The 19,417-nt window shown below is 44.9% G+C and overlaps 1 protein-coding gene across 3 annotated transcripts in view; it reads right to left on the bottom strand.

The window, feature by feature from the left end:
- The window catches only part of SENP6 (SUMO specific peptidase 6), a 154,814-nt gene that overhangs the window by 62,134 nt on the left and 73,263 nt on the right, over positions 1 to 19,417 (bottom strand). For all 3 annotated transcript variants that reach the window (XM_068281508.1, XM_068281509.1, XM_068281510.1), the window contains 3 exons: positions 8,007 to 8,227; positions 4,139 to 4,306; positions 654 to 687 (listed from right to left, as the gene is read on the bottom strand). In XM_068281508.1, coding sequence (XP_068137609.1) covers positions 654 to 687; positions 4,139 to 4,306; positions 8,007 to 8,227 — 423 coding nt within the window. The remainder of the gene's footprint in view (positions 1 to 653; positions 688 to 4,138; positions 4,307 to 8,006; positions 8,228 to 19,417) is intronic.

Genomic DNA, 19,417 nt, shown 5'->3' with positions numbered 1-19,417 from the left:
AGTCATCCGGACTATACTGTGCAGGCGCAGAACTACTGCAGTACGCCTGCGCAGTACAGTTCGGGTGACATCAGCGCAACTCTGTGTGCCGCACGCTGACGTGCAAGAGACATTTTGTACCGGAGGGGAACCTGGGCCACCGGCGTGGAGTGGAGCTGTGGCGAGGGCACAGGACGGCTGCAAGGGGCTGAAGGAAGCCCCCGGTAAGTATATTTTTGCTTTTTAACCACCTCGGACCTTCCCTTTAATATACTGGCATTATAAAGAAAAGCAGGGTAACATTTAAAGGACAAATGAAGTGAGAAGAATGTGGAGGCTGCCATATTTATTTCTTTTTAAGCAATACTAGTTGTCTGGCAGCCCGGCTGATCTATTTGGTTGCAGTAGTGTCCTAATCACACCAGAAAGGTGCAAACAGCTAACCTTGTCGGATCTGACAAGAATGACAAACACCTGGTCTGCTGCGTGCTTGTTCAGGGTCTGTTGCTAAAAAGTATTAGAGGCAGAGGATCAGCAGGATGCCCAGGTAACTGGTATTGCAAGGGAATAAATATGGCAACCTCCACATCCCTGGATGCATAACTTTGCGTGTAGAAAAGGATTTAACCATCTTTCACAAAATCCTTACGCAAGAAACACAAATTTGTCCTCACCTTCCACCTCTATCTTTATGATGTCTGAACAGAACTGTAGAAGAGAATAAAAACATACTTAAAATAAACCACAAAACACTGCAACATCATTATTAGCATTTTGCAATGACTGCTAGGCAAATCATGTTCAAAGTCCAGCTCAGACAATTTTTTTTCCCGACAATGAGAAGAAAGGTTAGAGCCTCAATGAGTCACTGAATCTTATTTTGAGTAAAAGATAAAATTATCTCTGCATTGCTGAATTAATTTTCACCAGATACAATTGCGGCTTTTGAATTTGGCTATTGAAATGTGAAAATGAAACAAAGAGAAACCCCAGGTGACTAGACTAGGTGACTGTTGGCAAGCTTGGAAACTACTCACAGGGGTTTATTTATTTTAAAAAATTATGGCAATTACCAACCAGTTGCCCAAGCAACACAGCTCCAGGCTCCTGTTCCCAGGCTCAAGCCTATCTTGATTGGTTAATGATGATGTCCAGTGTGCTGCCAACCTTGACCTATAACTTCAATCCTAAACTACTTTTATGCCTGAACTTAAAGGGGAACTGAAGAGAGAGGTATATGGAGGCTGTCATGTTTATTTCCTTTTAAGCAATACTAGTTGCCTGGCAGCCATGCTGATCCTCTGCCTCTAATACTTATTAGCCATAGCCCCTGAACAAGCATGCAGCAGATCAGGTGTTTCTGACATTAATGTCAGATCTGACATGACTAGCTGCATGCTTGTTTCTGGTGTTATTCAGATACTACTGCAGAGAAATAGAACAGCAGGGCTGCCAGGCAACTGGTATTGATTAAAAGGAAATAAATATGGCAGCCTCCGTATACCTCTCACTTCAGTTCCCCTTTAAGCCTGATCACTTGATACTTAGAGTCAGTTTTGCATTTCTGACCAGTTTGTGACACCACTCTGACTTACTCACATTTATTTGATTTATTACCTTGTCAATTTGTACATCATGTGAGTGAGGCCATCAGAATTGAGGTAAATTGTGATGGTACTTTTGTCTGGAATTTTGATTCTCAACCCCCCCCCCCCCCCCCCCCCAATACTTTCTTCCTTCCTAATGGATAGGTGGTTGGCAAAGCAGATAGGCCAATAAGCTTATGGGGCACTGAAGAAGCGTTAACAACTCACATATGGCCACACGGTATAGTTATACGTTGTTCATGTGACTTTACATAAAATTCATGCATCTTTCTAAACTTGATACAGTAAAATCTTGTTATAGTAAATTCTGATATAGTAAACTCAGTCCACAGGTCCCAACCATGCACGGTTATGATTATACAATGTATGACCAATCCTGATGGTAAACTTCTAATATAGTAAACTAGTAGGCCAGTACTATAAAGGGATTATACTGTATAGTTTATTGATGAATTACCCATTGCGTACATTTGTTTTATTTGCTGGAACTGTCCTAAAAAGTCAATTATATTACTGGCAAATGTTTGCACAAAATGTTCCTGGGTACCATAGTCATGCTGTGCCTTATGACAGTAAACAATTAGAAAATACGTCAACACAAGGTTCCTCTGATGAAAGCTTTGCCGAAACCCTGGAACAGGATTGTTTTTTGATGTGCAAAAAACCAAACTTATATAAGTAAGTGCAGTACGTAGTGTGTGTGTTCAACTGCAGGCATAGTCTGCAGTAGATTTCTCGCTCATCTCCCTCTGCACGCAGTATGCGTGGCTGGCCCGCCCAGCTGATGACATAGGCGGAAGTATAGAGTGAACTGCTTGGATCTACGAGAGCCACTGACCCGCTGCCACTGTGAGCAGAGCAGTGGCTTGCTACTGTGCAGTGTACTGCTGTACACTGATTGGACTGACCCGCTTGCCCATTTGCCCCGTTTGCCTGAGGGTGGTAAGAGAGACGGGTCTGCTTGCGGACTTAAAGGACTTACGAGGCCAATATAGTAAAAATGTTAAATACCTATTCAGTTTTATGATCGTTAGGGGACTCCATCCGCATCCCCCCTTCCATTCTGCCGCGCTTGTAAATCAATTCCCAGACCCGTGGGGGTCCCGACCCGATTCCTCGGGTCGTCCTCATCCCTCGGGTCGTCCTCAGCTGCCCCACTGAAGATGGCTGCCAGGTCCGGCCGCGCAGTTCTCACAGCCGCAAGTGTGGCTGCACAGCTCTAAGTCCACCTCCAGCTCCAACCTCATTACCGTCAGTCTCGCGTACATAAAGCACGCGAGACTGCCGTAATGAGGTCGGAGCTGGAGGAGGACTTAGAGCTGCGCAGCCGCACTTGCGGCTGTGAGAACTGCGCAGCCGTGGCCCTACCTGGCGTCCATCTTCGTTGGGGCAGCTGAGGACGACCCGAGGGATCGGGTCGGGACACCCACGAGTCTAGGAATTGATTTACAAGCGCGGCGGAATGGAAGGGGGAATGCGTATGGAGTCCCCTAACGATCATAAAACTGAAGAGGTATTTAACTTTTTTTTACCATATTGGCCTCTTAAGTCCTTTAACCTCCTGAGCGATAATCCCGAGCTGAGCTCGGGGTATGTCGCGCAGGAGGAGTTCTCAGGCCCTGGTGGGCTGATTTGCATAATTTTTTTTTTGTTACACGCAGCTAGCACTTTGCTAGCTGCATGTAACTTCCGCTCGCTGCCGATCCGCCGTGCAGCCCCCCCCCCCCTCCCCCTTGCGCAGCCTGGCCAATCAGTGCCAGGCAGCGCTGAGGGGTGGATCGGAACTCCCTCTGACGTCACGACGTCCATGGCGTCGGTGACGTCCGTGACGTCATCCCGCCCCGTCGCCATGGCGACCGGGGAAGCCCAGCAGGAAATCCCGTTCTGAACGGGATTTCCTGTTTACTCTGATCGCCGAAGGCGATCAGAGTGGGTGGGGGGATGCCGCTGCGCTGCGGCTATCATGTAGCGAGCCCTGGGCTCGCTACATGATTTAAAAAATAAAAAAAAATAAAAAAAATAGTGCTGCGCCACCTCCTGGCCGATATAATTGTATCGCCCAGAGGGTTAAGGCCGGGATCGATCAATCTTTGTATTGACATGCCCTGTTTGAGCCTTGGAACTGGCTCTGTATCCCTGGCTGCTGTTATTTCCATTGCGCCAAGGAAAAAACTGTGTTACCAATTAGAAAATAAGCAAACGCAAAGTTACAGAATATCAATATGAAGTTCTTCAGAGAGATAAAGATTTTGAAAATATCCTCTTCTGTAAACAGTTTGATGCATTTTCTATAAAGACCCCAAAATTTACAAACTTGGCTTAATGACTGTCAAGGTAAAAAAAGTAGGCGGAGATAACCACCAAATACATAAACTGGGCAACGCCGGGTCATCAGCTAGTATTCTAAAATGAAAAGGTACTTTCACTGTGCAAGAACTACACTGACCATGAAATGCCCACCCGATGTGATAAACTGACCCTATCATTGCCAGCTATCATCTGTGGACCTAACCCATATGAACACATCTGGGAAAAAAATGATTTATACTCACCACAACAGGTGCTACTATAGCTCTACAGCAAGTTCCTACACGTATATTCCGACAAGACGAAATAAGACTTTCACATTCTGAATAAGATGCTGGTGGAGATTCACTAGGGACATCTGATTGTGCAACTTTACGGCGTTTAACTGGAGTACTGGGAACAGAATTGCCAAACTGAGAAAAGAAAAGGAGCAACAATTACATTCACAACATTGCAAGGCTATGTGTTATTTTGGGCTAGGCTCTGAAATAGTAGCTACAAATCACTTTCAGAACGCTTATTAACCTCCTTGGCGGTATGAAAAATACCGCCAGGAGGGAGCGCAGCAGTTTTTTTAAAAATTTTTTTTTTTTTAATCATGTAGCGAGCCGAGGGCTCGCTACATGATAGCCGCTGCTGAGCGGCATCCCCCCGCCCGCTTCGATCGCCTTCGGCGATCTCCGATCAGGAAATCCCGTTCATAGAACGGGATTTCCTGGAGGGCTTACCCCGTCGCCATGGCGACGGGGCGGGATGACGTCACTGACGTCGGGACGACATTGGGAGTCCCGGGCCACCCCTCGGCGCTGCCTGGCACTGATTGGCCAGGCAGCGCTGGGGTCTGGGGGGGGGGGCGCGCGCCGCAGCAAATAGCGGCGATCGGGCGGGGGCCGGCGGCGATCAGAGTGCTGGCGCAGCTAGCAAAGTGCTAGCTGCGTCCAGCAAAAAAAAAATTATGAAAATCGGCCCAGCAGGGCCTGAGCGGCACCCTCCGGCGGCTTACCCCGTGTCCAGCACGGGGTTACCGCTAAGGAGGTTAAAAAAGAAAATGCATGAAAAGTAGAATTTCATCAGTACAGTAATATACACCCTGCTATGAGTAGAAAACATCACCTCTGGTCATGAAGTTGAACTCTACACTTTCTATATTTTAGTTTTGTTTTTTTTATAGGAAAATCTGAAAAATGAAGTCACAATTTTGCTTGCACTCAATACCTATACATGGGTGCAGTTTATAGTTATGGGTAAGTGAATCTTATGAAGGGCCTGCAGACATCTGTAACCAGAATTTCAAAGTTCTTCTTCTGGGAATCCCTGCTACATTCCGCTTGCATAAGAACACAAAACATTTAAGTGTTTTCTAAACCATATGGCTACACTTCCCACTATCATACAAAGCCAACTTGGGACAACTTATTTCTGAGTTTATAATATAAAAGGGATTTAAGATGGTTGCTCACTGAAGATCTATGTTCAAATGCCATTTCTACTCCTATTAAAAAAAGTTTGATCCAATTTGTCTCTCCCCAATTCTGTAAAAAAATTTTTTTTTTAAAACTACTCCTGGGGTACAATTGCAGATGGCACTCCCAAGTGCTTAGGGCGCAGCCTGTGCTGCTTCTCCTTCCTGGCAATGTAGGGCCTGTCAGGAACCGGCCTCAGTCACGGCAAGCCTGCAGAGTTTCTGACGGGGCTTTCAACCCAAATCGAGAGGGGGAGCCGCCTTATTCAAGCTAACACAAGGCTGTCGCCCCTCAACTACACTCTGCCATCACTAGCAGTCGCCCGGAATTATACTGCTAGACACTCAGTATCTCATACACTGCTGTCGAGCTGCTTGCATTCAGACTGGCGTTTTACGTACTTTAGGTTAGCACCAGGCTTTAGACCAGAGTACGAGAATGCCACAAACATAACGCAACCTCACACGGTAGCAATGAACAATCCGAGCATACAATCAGGCACTGAACTTGTAACACAATTACCCTGCAGCCTCTCTCTAGGAGATGTAAAGCTCTGCTTAGTACTCAAATGACTAGCTTATTAAATAAAGATGTAATATTCCCAAAAAATAGAACAGTGCAGAAGGAAAGATATAGAACGATATTTACAAAAACAAAAGTAAAAAGTACAAAGACACCCGACCAGGCAATATGCTTATCAAAAATAAAAAGGAAATAAAAACAGAAATTGAACTTTACCAGCGTAAAGGTCCAACTTTGGTGTGGAAGGACACAGGTTCTGATTCGATCAGTGGACTTCTGTAGCTCACAGGCTACCTTCAGGAAAAGACACTTTGTGTCTCAGCACAGGGCTTTTATGCTTGGACATACCCCTTGAGGAAAATGGTTTTAAATTGATATTCCGCATTTCCCCCCATCTACCAATAGATCTAACTTTACAAGGTAGATTATGCAAACCTGGAAGAGATTCCCGACATCCTCTTTCTATAGTCTGTGAGACACCCAAAACAGTCAAGGTTTTTACATGTGACAATAAGGTATTTGCATTGACCTTAGTTTAACAATGCCTACAGGCCAGGTCTTTTCAGACAAGTGTGCTCCTGAATGTCAGCTGCTGGCTGTGTGGGATATTTACAAGTCATTATATGTAGACTTCAGAGGGTGTGCAAACGCTTACCCCTTCGCATTGGAGAAGAGTCTGCCCTCTTTCCAAATGAACTACAAAAAATGGAGGCTCCCACAAGATAAACAAAATGGCTGCTATACCCTATACAACATCACAACACCCAAGTGGGGAGGGTCGGGGGGGGGGGGGGTGGTCTGTACTGCTCCCCTCAATTGCAGGTGGCGTTTTTTGGCAGTGAGCTTGCTTGGGGCTCTGCCTTTTCCGCTCCCCTTTCCTGTGGGTAACACATAAGCATTTTTATGTAAACAGTCTCTTAGTGAGAGGAGGAGATAGTGTAGTTGGTTTCGTCCCTTGCTATTTCTGGTACTGCAAATGCAAGTGCACATGCTGTGCCTTCAAGTCTGCCGAGAGGCTTTTTCTGCAGCCATTTATAAACTAGGTGCTGCTTGGTAATGAGCATTAACTATGCTTCTTATTGTGACAATCTAATTGATAATCATTTATCTAAATGATAAATCTTTGACAAAAAATAGAATAACTCCATGCAAATCTGGACTACTGATGCAACCAACATTTTTGGCTGCTAAGTAGAAACTTCTGTTACTGAATGAGAATTAACATTTTTAAGGGATCTTGATGCTTTCATTTTTGGCCTACTTCAACCTTCAGGCCAGAGAAGGAAGGGACGCAATTCGTATTTTGCGGGACCAGAAAAATTAACAATGAGGTCTTTAAGCTTCTTAAAAGATTCAGTTCTCTGAGGGGAAATCTGCAGTGTCCTCCAGAAGATAAGAACAGTTCTGATCCCCAGCCCAGTGATCTGCAAACTTGGCTCTCCAGCTGTTAAGGAACTACAAGTCCCACAATGCATTTGCCTTTATGAATCATGATTGTAGCTGTCAGACTCCTGCAATGCAATGTGGGACTTGTAGTTACTTAACAGCTGGAGAGCCAAGTTTGCACATCACTGCCCTAGCCGACTGACACAAACAAGGCAAATCTGTCTTATAAACTATGAAAGAAGGAAGGCTGTCTGATGATGACACTATCTTTATAAACGATCATGTAAGAACTTTCTATATTCATGACAATCTATGAACAACAGTGTGTTCCCACATAAATCCCATTTCCTGCAGTCTCCCACTGTTATTTTCAGCTTAAGAGTTGTAATTGTAATGTGAAGTGTAAATAGCAGCCATGACAGTTTGAGGTAGAATCTGGGTCCCAGGAGAAAGATAGAATTACCATTTAAAGTTTTCAGCACTCTGCCCTTATCATGAGTCTTTGTGGAGACAGGCAAAAGTATTTTGGCTTTTGTTAACTTTTCAGGATAGCAGCATTGCATTTGACTGCTTTATTTGCATAGTTAACACTTTTTAAGTTCTTGCAATGTAAAAGCAAGCTTTAAGTAGGATAGGTACTACATGTACCCATATTTATATCATCACGTCACATCAGCTAAGGTACACTTAGTAGAAAAACAAAGAAAAAAACACAAATAAAATATGTAACCAAAGATATTACCTGATCCTTCATCCGTGCTTTTCTGGGGATTACAATGTCAGTGTCAGCTGTATTACTAAACTTGGTATCCGTAAAACTATTTTCTCTGAGAGCAGCTTCTACTTTTCCAGACGACGGAACAGGAGAAGAGCAAGCAGAATCAGCAGGCCGAGGAGAGATGCTTTCTATTCTACTCGTACTTCCAGTGCTAGCATTGTCTTCATCGTCACTTGATAGAATGACTAGAGGTACAGAAAACATTTTCAAATAATTGTGTGTTATTCAGAGGTCTATGTAGGTTAAAAATACCATAACACTAATTATGTAATTTCTCTGCTTGCTAGAATCATTGCCAAGGATCATTTTGCGTGAAATCACCTGTCACCAACAAATAAACTATCAATAAAAAGCTATGGGTGCAGCTATACATACATTAGCAGACAACAGTCTGCAAAAAGATAGCTTTTTATATACTAATACCATCTTTTCCTCTTTGGTGGTGGAAAAAAAAATAAATGTCTCCAAGTGGAAACAGGATCACATGACTTTGCTGTAGACATGTGGCATGCTGGGCATGTGGCATGCTGGGAGCAGTACTATTAGTAGTTGCAAGGAGAACCAACCGCCCAATCTCTGCTTCAGGTAAACCTAAACATTGTTTATTGTTAGGCATTATTACGAATTTGTATTTATATAGCAACAACATCTTCTGAAGGGCTGTACAGATTATGTCGTCATTTCACTAGCTGTTCCTTTAGAGGGGATCACAATCTAATTCCTATCAAAGTCATATGTCCATCGTAGTCTAGGGCAAATTTTAGAGGGAAACCAATGAACTTTTAAATAGGTTTTTGAGATGTGGGAGGAAACCGGAGTGCCCGGAGGAAGACCACGCAGATACAGTTAAGTATACTTTAAGTTTGCAGACGTTAGGTCATCAAACACTTACAGCTGGCCTGTCACCTGAAGGCTAAACCCAAAACACTGCAATAGCACACTACAGACCTTGTTTCAGCTGAGAAACGTCAGTGGCTAGGTCATGATTCAGCACTTGTTGGAGTTTCTGCATCACCTGTCAGATTGGCATGAATAAAACCTTTCCCAATGTCATATCAAAAAGAATCTATGCTTGCTGGAGCAACTTTAGTTCTTTGGTACAGTATATCCTACTATTCACTTATAGTAGGTCTCTAGTTAAAGGTTCTTAATGAACTAGAGCTGTAATGCCCATAGCGACCAATCTCATTTTCTACTTCATTGATCACTAGAGTATCTGGTTGCTGGAACAAAAAACATTTCACACATTTTTACAATTCAGCCATTAAAACAGAACCAAAGACTGATGAATACAGTTTCATGAATGGATGCTGTGGCTACTGTAGTAGATTTCCAAGCACGCTATTCAAAAAATGTGGCAGTGGCAGAAAATGTTTTTCTTTCAGGTAGGGTGTACACTCCCAAACAATCACAAGAAATTACTATCAATTATGAAAATCGTATCAAATTGTATTATTCCAAAACATATTTCTATGTATAATAATATATTTAAAAACACATGGGATGGCCACCCCGTCACGCTATAACCACCTCAACCATCATTCACCTCAGCATGCACACGCCGGCATCTAAGACTAAATGACATAAGTGGCTATGCACTCCAGCAGAATAGGCAGAAGCTTGGATATTAATGTTGCAATTGCCATGCAGCAAGCAGTTCACCATTGAGAGCACAATGTAGCACAGAGCATAGCAGAAAAATAAGGAAAACAATCCAGCAGTTCATGCCAAAGCAACGGTTTCAAAGGTGAATAGTGGTGTATGTCGTATGGGATGACTTACATATCATAAATGCATCACAACCTTAGAATCAACTTGATCTCACCCACATCTACCAACAGCAGCTGCATGGATTCCTAGTTGCCATCACATCATTCCTTCATAGGATGTTTTCAGCAGATATAGTTCATCTCACCATGCTTCTGGGAAAAAGGTGCTGGACCAGGTCTATCCTCAGAGGCCACAATGCATGTCCTGAGTGTCTCCTGCAAGTGCTGGAAGTACCCCAGAGGTCTCCTGCTGCCTGTGCAAGATGGCAAGCGGTGCAGCTGGGAGAGACCGATGGCCAGGGTCTCAGCGTGATGCCTGGGTGGAGAGCGGGGCGGCGCGGCGTCCCATGCAAGCGGGTAGTTTCAGCCATTAAAACACAACCAAAGACTGATGAATACAGTTTCATGAATGGATGCTGTGGCTACTGTAGTAGATTTCCAAGCACTCCTGGGAGAAGTCATTCAGTGTGTGGAAGCTATGGTGTGTACCCATTATGTACCCCCAAATGCACAGGTCTCTGCAGGGATACAACAATTGAAGAGACAGCACACAAAGGGTATAGCAAACTGCTGGACTGGATTTTGTCAGGAAGTACAGGACTAGTTTCAGATGGAACCAAGTGTGTGCTATCTCTTCAATTGTTTTGTTTTAAAAATCCTTACTACCTTCAACCGCTTACGGACGGCAGTGATTGAAATCTACGCCCTGTTTTGATCCCCTAATACCTGCCAGAGCATAGATTTCACTTTACCGCCGCATGTTCTTGCCGCTTCCGAAGATCTCATCGCTCTCTGCTCACGGTAGCTCAAAAGGAAAGAGGATTCCGCTACACCGGTGGCTGGGTGAAAAAAGTCTCCACTTATTGTCACATCAGTGGATACACAACGTTAAAACGCTCACGCGTATCGGAGCTCAAGCTATGATTAAGGAGCCATGAGCTCCGATACGCGTGAGCTTTTTAACGTTGTGTATCCACTGATGTGACAATAAACGGAGACTTTTTTTCACCCAGCCACCAGTGTAGCAGAATCCTCTTTCCTTTTGCAGTTATACGAGTTCTCTGGATTCCTGACTCCCTCTGGCATGTGTGTGGTTGGTAGAAGTGGGTCCACTCGTGTTTTATCATGGTAGCTCACTCGTCCTGCAGTCTCTCTGACAGCAGACCCCCTGGGAGCAGGTCAGGAGCAGATTTCATTGGCACCTGACCCTGTCGATCAATGAAAACAACTCCCATTGGCTTACATTGATCACATGGCCAGAGGCCAATAAAAGCGGCTCCTGACCGGCTCTCAGAGCTCTGCCATCATAAGAGACTACAGAGTGGGTAGCCTGAGGTTCCAGCATGTGGCACGGGTGGCGGTTGCAGCGGGTATGTGCGGTGATTCATCGGTATCCGGCGGTTTCTTGTACCAGTGGTCTCTGATCCTTAAGGGTGACTTTTTGCTCAAATGTTAATAAAAGCTGAGAAATGTCTTTTTCAACAATAATGCCCCATGTACAGCATCCTATTATCTTTTGGAAGACACCCATGTCATTTCCCGTCAAAAAATTACTTGCTGGTTGAATAAAAGTAACTACCGTATTTTTAGGATTATAAGGCGCTCCGGACTATAAGATGCACCTAGGTTCAGAGGGTAAAAACCAGGGAAAAAATATACATACTAAATATATACTAAACCTGGTGCATCCATGGTCGAGGAGCGTCTTGTAGATGTTCTCCCCCAATTATTGTCCTCCTCCTGTCCCCCCTCAGTGTCCTCCTTGTGTCTTCCTCCTGTCCCCCCCAGTGTCATAATGCTGTCCTGCTTGTGTTCCCTTTGGTGTCCTGCTCCAGTTCCTCTTGTGTCCTCCTGCTGTCCCCCCCAATGTCTTCCTCCTGTCCCCCCAGTTTCTTCCTCCTGTCTTCCCCCGTCTTCCCAGTTTCCTCCTGTCCACCAGTGTCCTAATGCTGACCCCCTCAGTGTCCTTGTGTTTTCCTCCTGTCCCCCCAATGTCATCATACTGTACACCAGCGTCCTAATGCTGTCCCCCTCTGTGTCCTACTTGTGTCTTCCTCCTGTTGCCGTCGGTATCCTGCTCCTGTCCCCTGGTGTCCTCCTCCTGTCTTCCCAGTGTTCTCATGCTGTTCCCCCAGTCTTCTTACTGTCCCCCAGTGTCCTTTTCCTGTCCCCCAATGTGCTCACTAGTTGTGCTGTGCGTGCAGTAATTAGGCGCATTAAAATCACTCACTGGCCTCTGTGTCTGCCGCTGCCTCCTTTTGTCCGCTCGTATTGTCGGGTCCCCGCTGCGTCACTCAATATACCGAGCTTGCCCACGACGAGCAGCGGCTCCTCTTTTACTCACTCCTTCCTAGAGCCGGTCATGTGCATAATGACGCAACCAAGAAGTGCGGCTCCAGGGGGAAGGAGTAAGTGATAAGAGAGGAGCCGTTGTTCATCGCTAGCATGCTCGGTATTGTGAGTGACGCAGCGCAGCAACGGGGACCCGACAATGCGAGCGGACAAAAGGAGTCAGCAGCGGACACAGAGGCCAGTGAGTGATGCTAATGCGGGTAATTACAGCATGCACATGGCACACTACGGGGCCCTGACACAATGCGGGTGGTCATAAAGCGGGCAGACACAGAAGCAATAGTGAGCAATACAAGCGGCTGCTGCCACTAATTACAGCACACAGAGGCACAGCAACTGGCCCCGACAATGCGGGCGGATGGATAAGATGCCTTGATTGATATTCGGACTAATTTTGGGGGAGAAAAAGTGCGTCTTATAGTCCGAAAAATACGGTAAGTCAATATTTGCCAGGGGTATGAATAATTATGGGCGTGTGTATATATATATATATATATATATATATATATATATATATATATATATATATATATATATATATATATATATATATATATATATATATATATATATATATATATATATATATATATATATATATATATATACATAACAATATTTTTATAGCGCTTTTGTGCCTGGGAACTCAAAGCACTGTGACCTGCATTATGCAGTCTCAATGGCTCGGGAAAAGAGGTGGGTTTTAGCCCATTCTTAAAGCTGTCCAGAGAATGAGCCTCTCACACTGTGGAAGCGAGTTCCTTAGAGTAGCGGCTGCATAGGAAAATGCCTGAGCAGAGCGTGAGTGTGTGAGCGAGTGAGTGTGTGTATTTTTTTTCCCTGGGTTATGGCCTCTAAACCTAAGTGCATCTTATATGGCAGCAAATACGGTACTTACCTAAGGAGGGGGAAGGCTCTGGGTCCTACTGAGCATTCCAATTCCTCTCACTGTCCCCTAGTTTCAGCTCTGTCTCCTCCGTTCAAATCTCCTGCCACGGGAGGCTTTTGAAGTCTTCAGGAGCCTGAGTGCTTCCCAAGATGGGCGGCTCCGTACTGTGCATGCACACGTGTACGAGCTTGCACATGCGCACTATGGAGCCACCCGTGTTTGAGAGCACCCAGGCTACCAAAGACTTTCAAAGCCTCCCGCAACAGAAGAGAGCAGTCGCAGACTGCTAACGGGGGTGAAGGCGCTGGAATGAGGGGACCAGGGAAAAGGCTCTATAGGCCCCAGAGCCTTCCCCACTCCTTAGGTAAATATGTTTTTTTTTTTAAAATTATTTTAAAAACGCATCATGTTTACTTTAAAGTGCACCTGAATTGCACTGGCGGGCAGCAGAAGGGAGACTGAACTCCTCAGCAAGCGCGCAGTTCAGCCTCACATTTGATAGAGGCCTCAGAGCCATGGATTACTTTCCCTTACCGTGGAAAACAAAAGAAACGAAAAATGAAACAAAAAACAAACAAGCCTAAAGTAGCATTGCTACTTGTGTTTATCACATCATGCTATAGGTCTCTTCATGGTAACTTTACAACACTGAAACCATAATAATAGTAACTTAACCACTTCCCGACCGCCCACTACACAGGGGCGGCGGGGAAGTGGAGCCCTTCAGGACGGCCTCACCCACAGAGGCGGCGGTCCATTTAAGGGCATGGGCGGAGCGATCGCGTCATCCGTGACGCGATCCTCCGCCGGCGCCTGTCACCGCTCGCTCGCCGCAACATCCCGCCGGCTATACGGAAGCGCCGGCGGGATGTTAACCCCGCGATCGCCGCATACAAAGTGTATAATACACTTTGTAATGTTTACAAAGTGTATTATACAGGCTGCCTCCTGCCCTGGTGGTCCCAGTGTCCGAGGGACCACCAGGGCAGGCTGCAGCCACCCTAGTCTGCACCCAAGCACACTGATTTCTCCCCCCCCTGCCCCAGATCGCCCACAGCACCCATCAGACCCCCCCCCTGCCCACCCCCCAGACCCCTGTTTGCACCCAATCAACCCCCTAATCACCCATCAATCACTCCCTGTCACTATCTGTCAACGCTATTTTTTTTTTATCCCCCCCCCCCTGCTCCCTGTCCCCTCCTGATCACCCCCCACCCCTCAGATTCTCCCCAGACCCCCCCCAGACCACACCAATAGATCGCCCGCAGATCCGACATCAGATCACCACCCAAGCGCAGTGTTTACATCTATTCTCTCCTCTAAACACCCACTAATTACCCATCAATCACCCATCAATCACCCCCTATCACCACCTGTCACTTTTACCTATCAGATCAGACCCTAATCTGCCCCTTGCGGGCACCCAATCACCCGCCCACACGCTCAGATTGCCCTCTGACCCCCCCCCCTTATCAATTCACCAGTGCATTAATTACATCTGTTCTTCCCTGTAATAACCCACTGATCACCTGTCAATCACCTGCCAATCACCTATCACCCATCAGTCACCCCCTGTCACTGCCACCCATCAATCAGCCCCTAACCTGCCCCTTGCGGGCAATCTGATCACCCACCCACACCAATAGATCGCCCGCAGATCCGACATCAGATCACCACCCAAGCGCAGTGTTTCCATCTATTCTCTCCTCTAAACACCCACTAATTACCCATCAATCACCCATCAATCACTCCCTATCACCACCTGTCACTGTTACCTATCAGATCAGACCCTAATCTGCCCCTTGCGGGCACCCAATCGCCCGCCTACACGCTCAGATTGCCCTCAGACCCCCCCTTATCAATTCGCCAGTGCAATATTCACATCTGTTCTCCCCTGTAATAACCCACTGATTACCTGTCAATCACCTATCAATCACCCATCAATCACCCCCTGTCACTGCCACCCATCAATCACCCCCTGTCACTGCCACCCATCAATCACCCGCTGTCACTGCCACCCATCAATCAGCCCCTAACCTGCCCCTTGCGGGCAAACTGATCACCCACCCACACCAATAGATCGCCCGCAGATCCGACATCAGATCACCACCCAGGCGCAGTGTTTCCATCTATTCTCTACCCTAAACACCCACTAATTACCCATCAATCACCCCCTGTCACTGCTACCTATCAGATTAGACCCCTATCTGCTCCTAGGGCACTCAATCACCCGCCCACACCCTCAGAATGCCCTCAGACCCCAGCCCTGATCACCTCGCCAGTGCATTGCTTGCATCTATTCCCCCCTCTAATCACACCTTGAGACACCCATCAATCACCTCCTGTCACCCCCTAGCACACCTACCCATCAGATCAGGCCCCAATTTGCCCCGTGTGGGCTCCTGATCACTCGGCCAAACCCTCATACCCCCTTCCGATCACCTCCCCAGTGCATGGATTGCATCTATTTTCCCCTCTAACCACCCCCTGAGACACCCATCAATCACCTCCTGTCACCCCCCTAGCACTCCTATCCATCAGATCAGGCCCAATACAACCTGTCATCTAAAAGGCCACCCTGCTTATGACCGGTTCCACAAAATTCGCCCCCTCATAGACCACCTGTCATCAAAATTTGCAGATGCTTATACCCCTGAACAGTCATTTTGAGACATTTGGTTTCCAGACTACTCACGGTTTTGGGCCTGTAAAATGCCAGGGCGGTATAGGAACCCCACAAGTGACCCCATTTTAGAAAAAAAAGACACCCCAAGGTATTATGTTAGGTGTATGACGAGTTCATAGAAGATTTTATTTTTTGTCAAAAGTTAGCGGAAATTAATTTTTATTGGGTTTTTTTTCACAAAGTGTCATTTTTCACTAACTTGTGACAAAAAATAAAATCTTCTATGAACTCGCCATACACCTAACGGAATACCTTGGGGTGTCTTCTTTCTAAAATGGGGTCACTTGTGGGGTTCCTATACTGCCCTGGCATTTTAGGGGTCCTAAACCGCGAGGAGTAGTCTAGAAAACAAATGCTTCAAAATGACCTGTGAATAGGACGTTGGGCCCCTTAGCGCACCTAGGCTGCAAAAAAGTGTCACACATGTGGTACCGCCGTACTCAGGAAAAGTAGTATAATGTGTTTTGGGGTGTATTTTTACACATACCCATGCTGGGTGGGAGACATTTCTATGTAAATGGACAATTGTGTGTAAAAAAATCAAACAATTGTCATTTACAGAGATATTTCTCCCACTTAGCATGGGTATGTGTAAAAATACACCCCAAAACGCATTATACTACTTCTCCTGAGTACAGCGGTACCACATGTGTGGCACTTTTTTACACCCTAAGTACGCTAAGGGGCCCAAAGTCCAATGAGTACCTTTAGGATTTCACAGGTCATTTTGCGACATTTGGTTTCAAGACTACTCCTCACGGTTTAGGGCCCCTAAAATGCCAGGGCAGTATAGGAACCCCACAAATGATCCCATTCTAGAAAGAAGACACCGAAAGGTATTCCGTACGGAGTATGGTGAGTTCATAGAAGATTTTATTTTTTGTCACAAGTTAGCGGAAAATGACACTTTGTGAAAAAAAACTATTAAAATCAATTTCCGCTAACTTGTGACAAAAAAATAAAAACTTCTATGAACTCACCATACTCCTAACGGAATACCTTGGGGTGTCTTCTTTCTAAAATGGGGTCATTAGTGGGGTTCCTATACTGCCCTGGCATTTTAGGGGCCCTAAACCGTGAGGAGTAGTCTTGAAACAAAAATGACCTGTGAAATCCTAAAGGTACTCATTGGACTTTGGGCCCCTTAGTGCAGTTAGGGTGCAAAAAAGTGCCACACATGTGGTATCGCCGTACTCGGGAGAAGTAGTACAATGTGTTTTGGGGTGTATTTTTACACATACCCATGCTGGGTGGGAGAAATACCTCTGTAAATGACAATCTTGATTTTTTTACACACAATTGTCCATTTACAGAGGTATTTCTCCCACCCAGCATGGGTATGTGTAAAAATACACCCCAAAACACATTGTACTACTTCTCCCGAGTATGGCGATACCACATGTGTGGCACTTTTTTGCACCCTAACTGCGCTAAAGGGCCCAAAGTCCAATGAGTACCTTTAGGATTTCACAGGTCATTTTGCGACATTTGGTTTCAAGACTACTCCTCACGGTTTAGGGCCCCTAAAATGCCAGGGCAGTATAGGAACCCCACAAATGACCCCATTTTAGAAAGAAGACACCCCAAGGTATTCCGTTAGGAGTATGGTGAGTTCATAGAAGATTTTATTTTTTGTCAAAAGTTAGCGGAAATTGATTTTAATTGTGTTTTTTCACAAAGTGTCATTTTCCGCTAACTTGTGACAAAAAATAAAATCTTCTATAAACTCGCCATACTCCTAACGGAATACCTTGGGGTGTCTTCTTTCTAAAATGGGGTCATTTGTGGGGTTCCTATACTGCCCTGGCATTTTAGGGGCCCTAAACCGTGAGGAGTAGTCTTGAAACGAAATTTCTCAAAATGACCTGTGAAATCCTAAAGGTACTCATTGGACTTTGGGCCCTTTAGCGCAGTTAGGGTGCAAAAAAGGGCCACACATGTGGTATCGCCGTACTCAGGAGAAGTAGTATAATGTGTTTTGTGGTGTATTTTTACACATACCCATGCTGAGTGGGAGAAATATCTCTGTAAATGGACAATTGTGTGTAAAAAAAATTAACAAATTGTCATTTACAGAGATATTTCTCCCACCCAGCATGGGTATGTGTAAAAATACACCCCAAAACACATTATACTACTTCTCCTGAGTACGGCAATACCACATGTGTGGCACTTTTTTGCAGCCTAACTGCGCTAAGGGGTCCAAAGTCCAATGAGCACCTTTAGGCTTTACAGGGGTGCTTACAATTTAGCACCCCCCAAAATGTCAGGACAGTAAACACACCCCACAAATGATCCCATTTTGGAAAGTAGACCCTTCAAGGTATTCAGAGAGGGGCATGGTGAGTCCGTGGCAGATTTCATTTTTTTTTGTCGCAAGTTAGAAGAAATGGAAACTTTTTTTTTTTTTTTTTCTCTCACAAAGTGTCATTTTCCGCTTACTTGTGACAAAAAATAATATCTTCTATGAACTCACTATGCCTCTCAGTGAATACTTTGGTATGTCTTCTTTCCAAAATGGGGTCATTTGGGGGGTATTTATACTATCCTGGAATTCTAGCCCCTCATGAAACATGACAGGGGGTCAGAAAAGTCAGAGATGCTTGAAAATGGGAAAATTCACTTTTTGCACCATAGTTTGTAAACGCTATAACTTTTACCCAAACCAATAAATATACACTGAATGGTTTTTTTTTTATCAAAAACATGTTTGTCCACATTTTTCGCGCTGCATGTATACAGAAATTTTACTTTATTTGAAAACTGTCAGCACAGAAAGTTAAAAAAATCATTTTTTTGCCAAAATTCATGTCTTTTTTGCTGAATATAATAAAAAGTAAAAATCGCAGGAGCAATCAAATAGCACCAAAAGAAAGCTTTATTAGTGACAAGAAAAGGAGCCAAAATTCATTTAGGTGGTAGGTTGTATGAGCGAGCAATAAACCGTGAAAGCTGCAGTGGTCTGAATGGAAAAAAAGTGGCCGGTCCTTAAGGGGTAGAAAGCCCTAGGTCCTCAAGTGGTTAATAGTGAATTTTGTACATTGAAGGTTACTGTACTAACACCAGATTTTCATCCAAAAAGATCTTAAGCTACTGTCTTGGGACAACGGTCTTGAGAAACATCAATCAAGGTGTATTTGCAGCTTTATGAACACGCAACACAGAGACACAATGCATGCAAGCTATGACACAATCCTGTTTGTCTTTTTAACACAAGGAAGTCTCTGTTCAAATGGTCAGTTTTTGCATCTCTCACCGAAAAGACACAGAAGCCAGACGTAAGCAGGGCTGAACCATACACATTGCCCAGCTATTTGCATTAACATAATACATACAGCTGTGTAATGTTAGTTCTGATCATCTTGGTAGCACAGCAATCTCCCCAGCTAGCATGCTGGACATTTTAAGTTATTTTTAGGAGGTTTAGTGCCGATTCAGAATAAAACATTTTAAGGTATTTTGGTGGGGAAATGTATTTGACACGAGAGGGAAGTTTGGAAGGTTTGGAAGGTAATAGCACTTGGAAAGGGGCAATGCTTGTGTCAAGTTTATATATTGATAGATTTACCAGTAGGCACAGTTAAGCACACATAAGGTCTGGGGGTACTATAGGGGAATAAGAAATAATATTTAGTAATTCTGTAAATAGGAAGTTATATTTTAAGTGTGGACAAGTAGT

Source organism: Hyperolius riggenbachi, chromosome 4 (genome assembly GCF_040937935.1).
Source record: "Hyperolius riggenbachi isolate aHypRig1 chromosome 4, aHypRig1.pri, whole genome shotgun sequence".
Lineage (NCBI taxonomy): Eukaryota > Metazoa > Chordata > Amphibia > Anura > Hyperoliidae > Hyperolius > Hyperolius riggenbachi.
The sequence above is the reverse complement of the archived record's forward strand: the minus strand, read 5'-3'. Positions and strand labels throughout refer to the sequence as shown.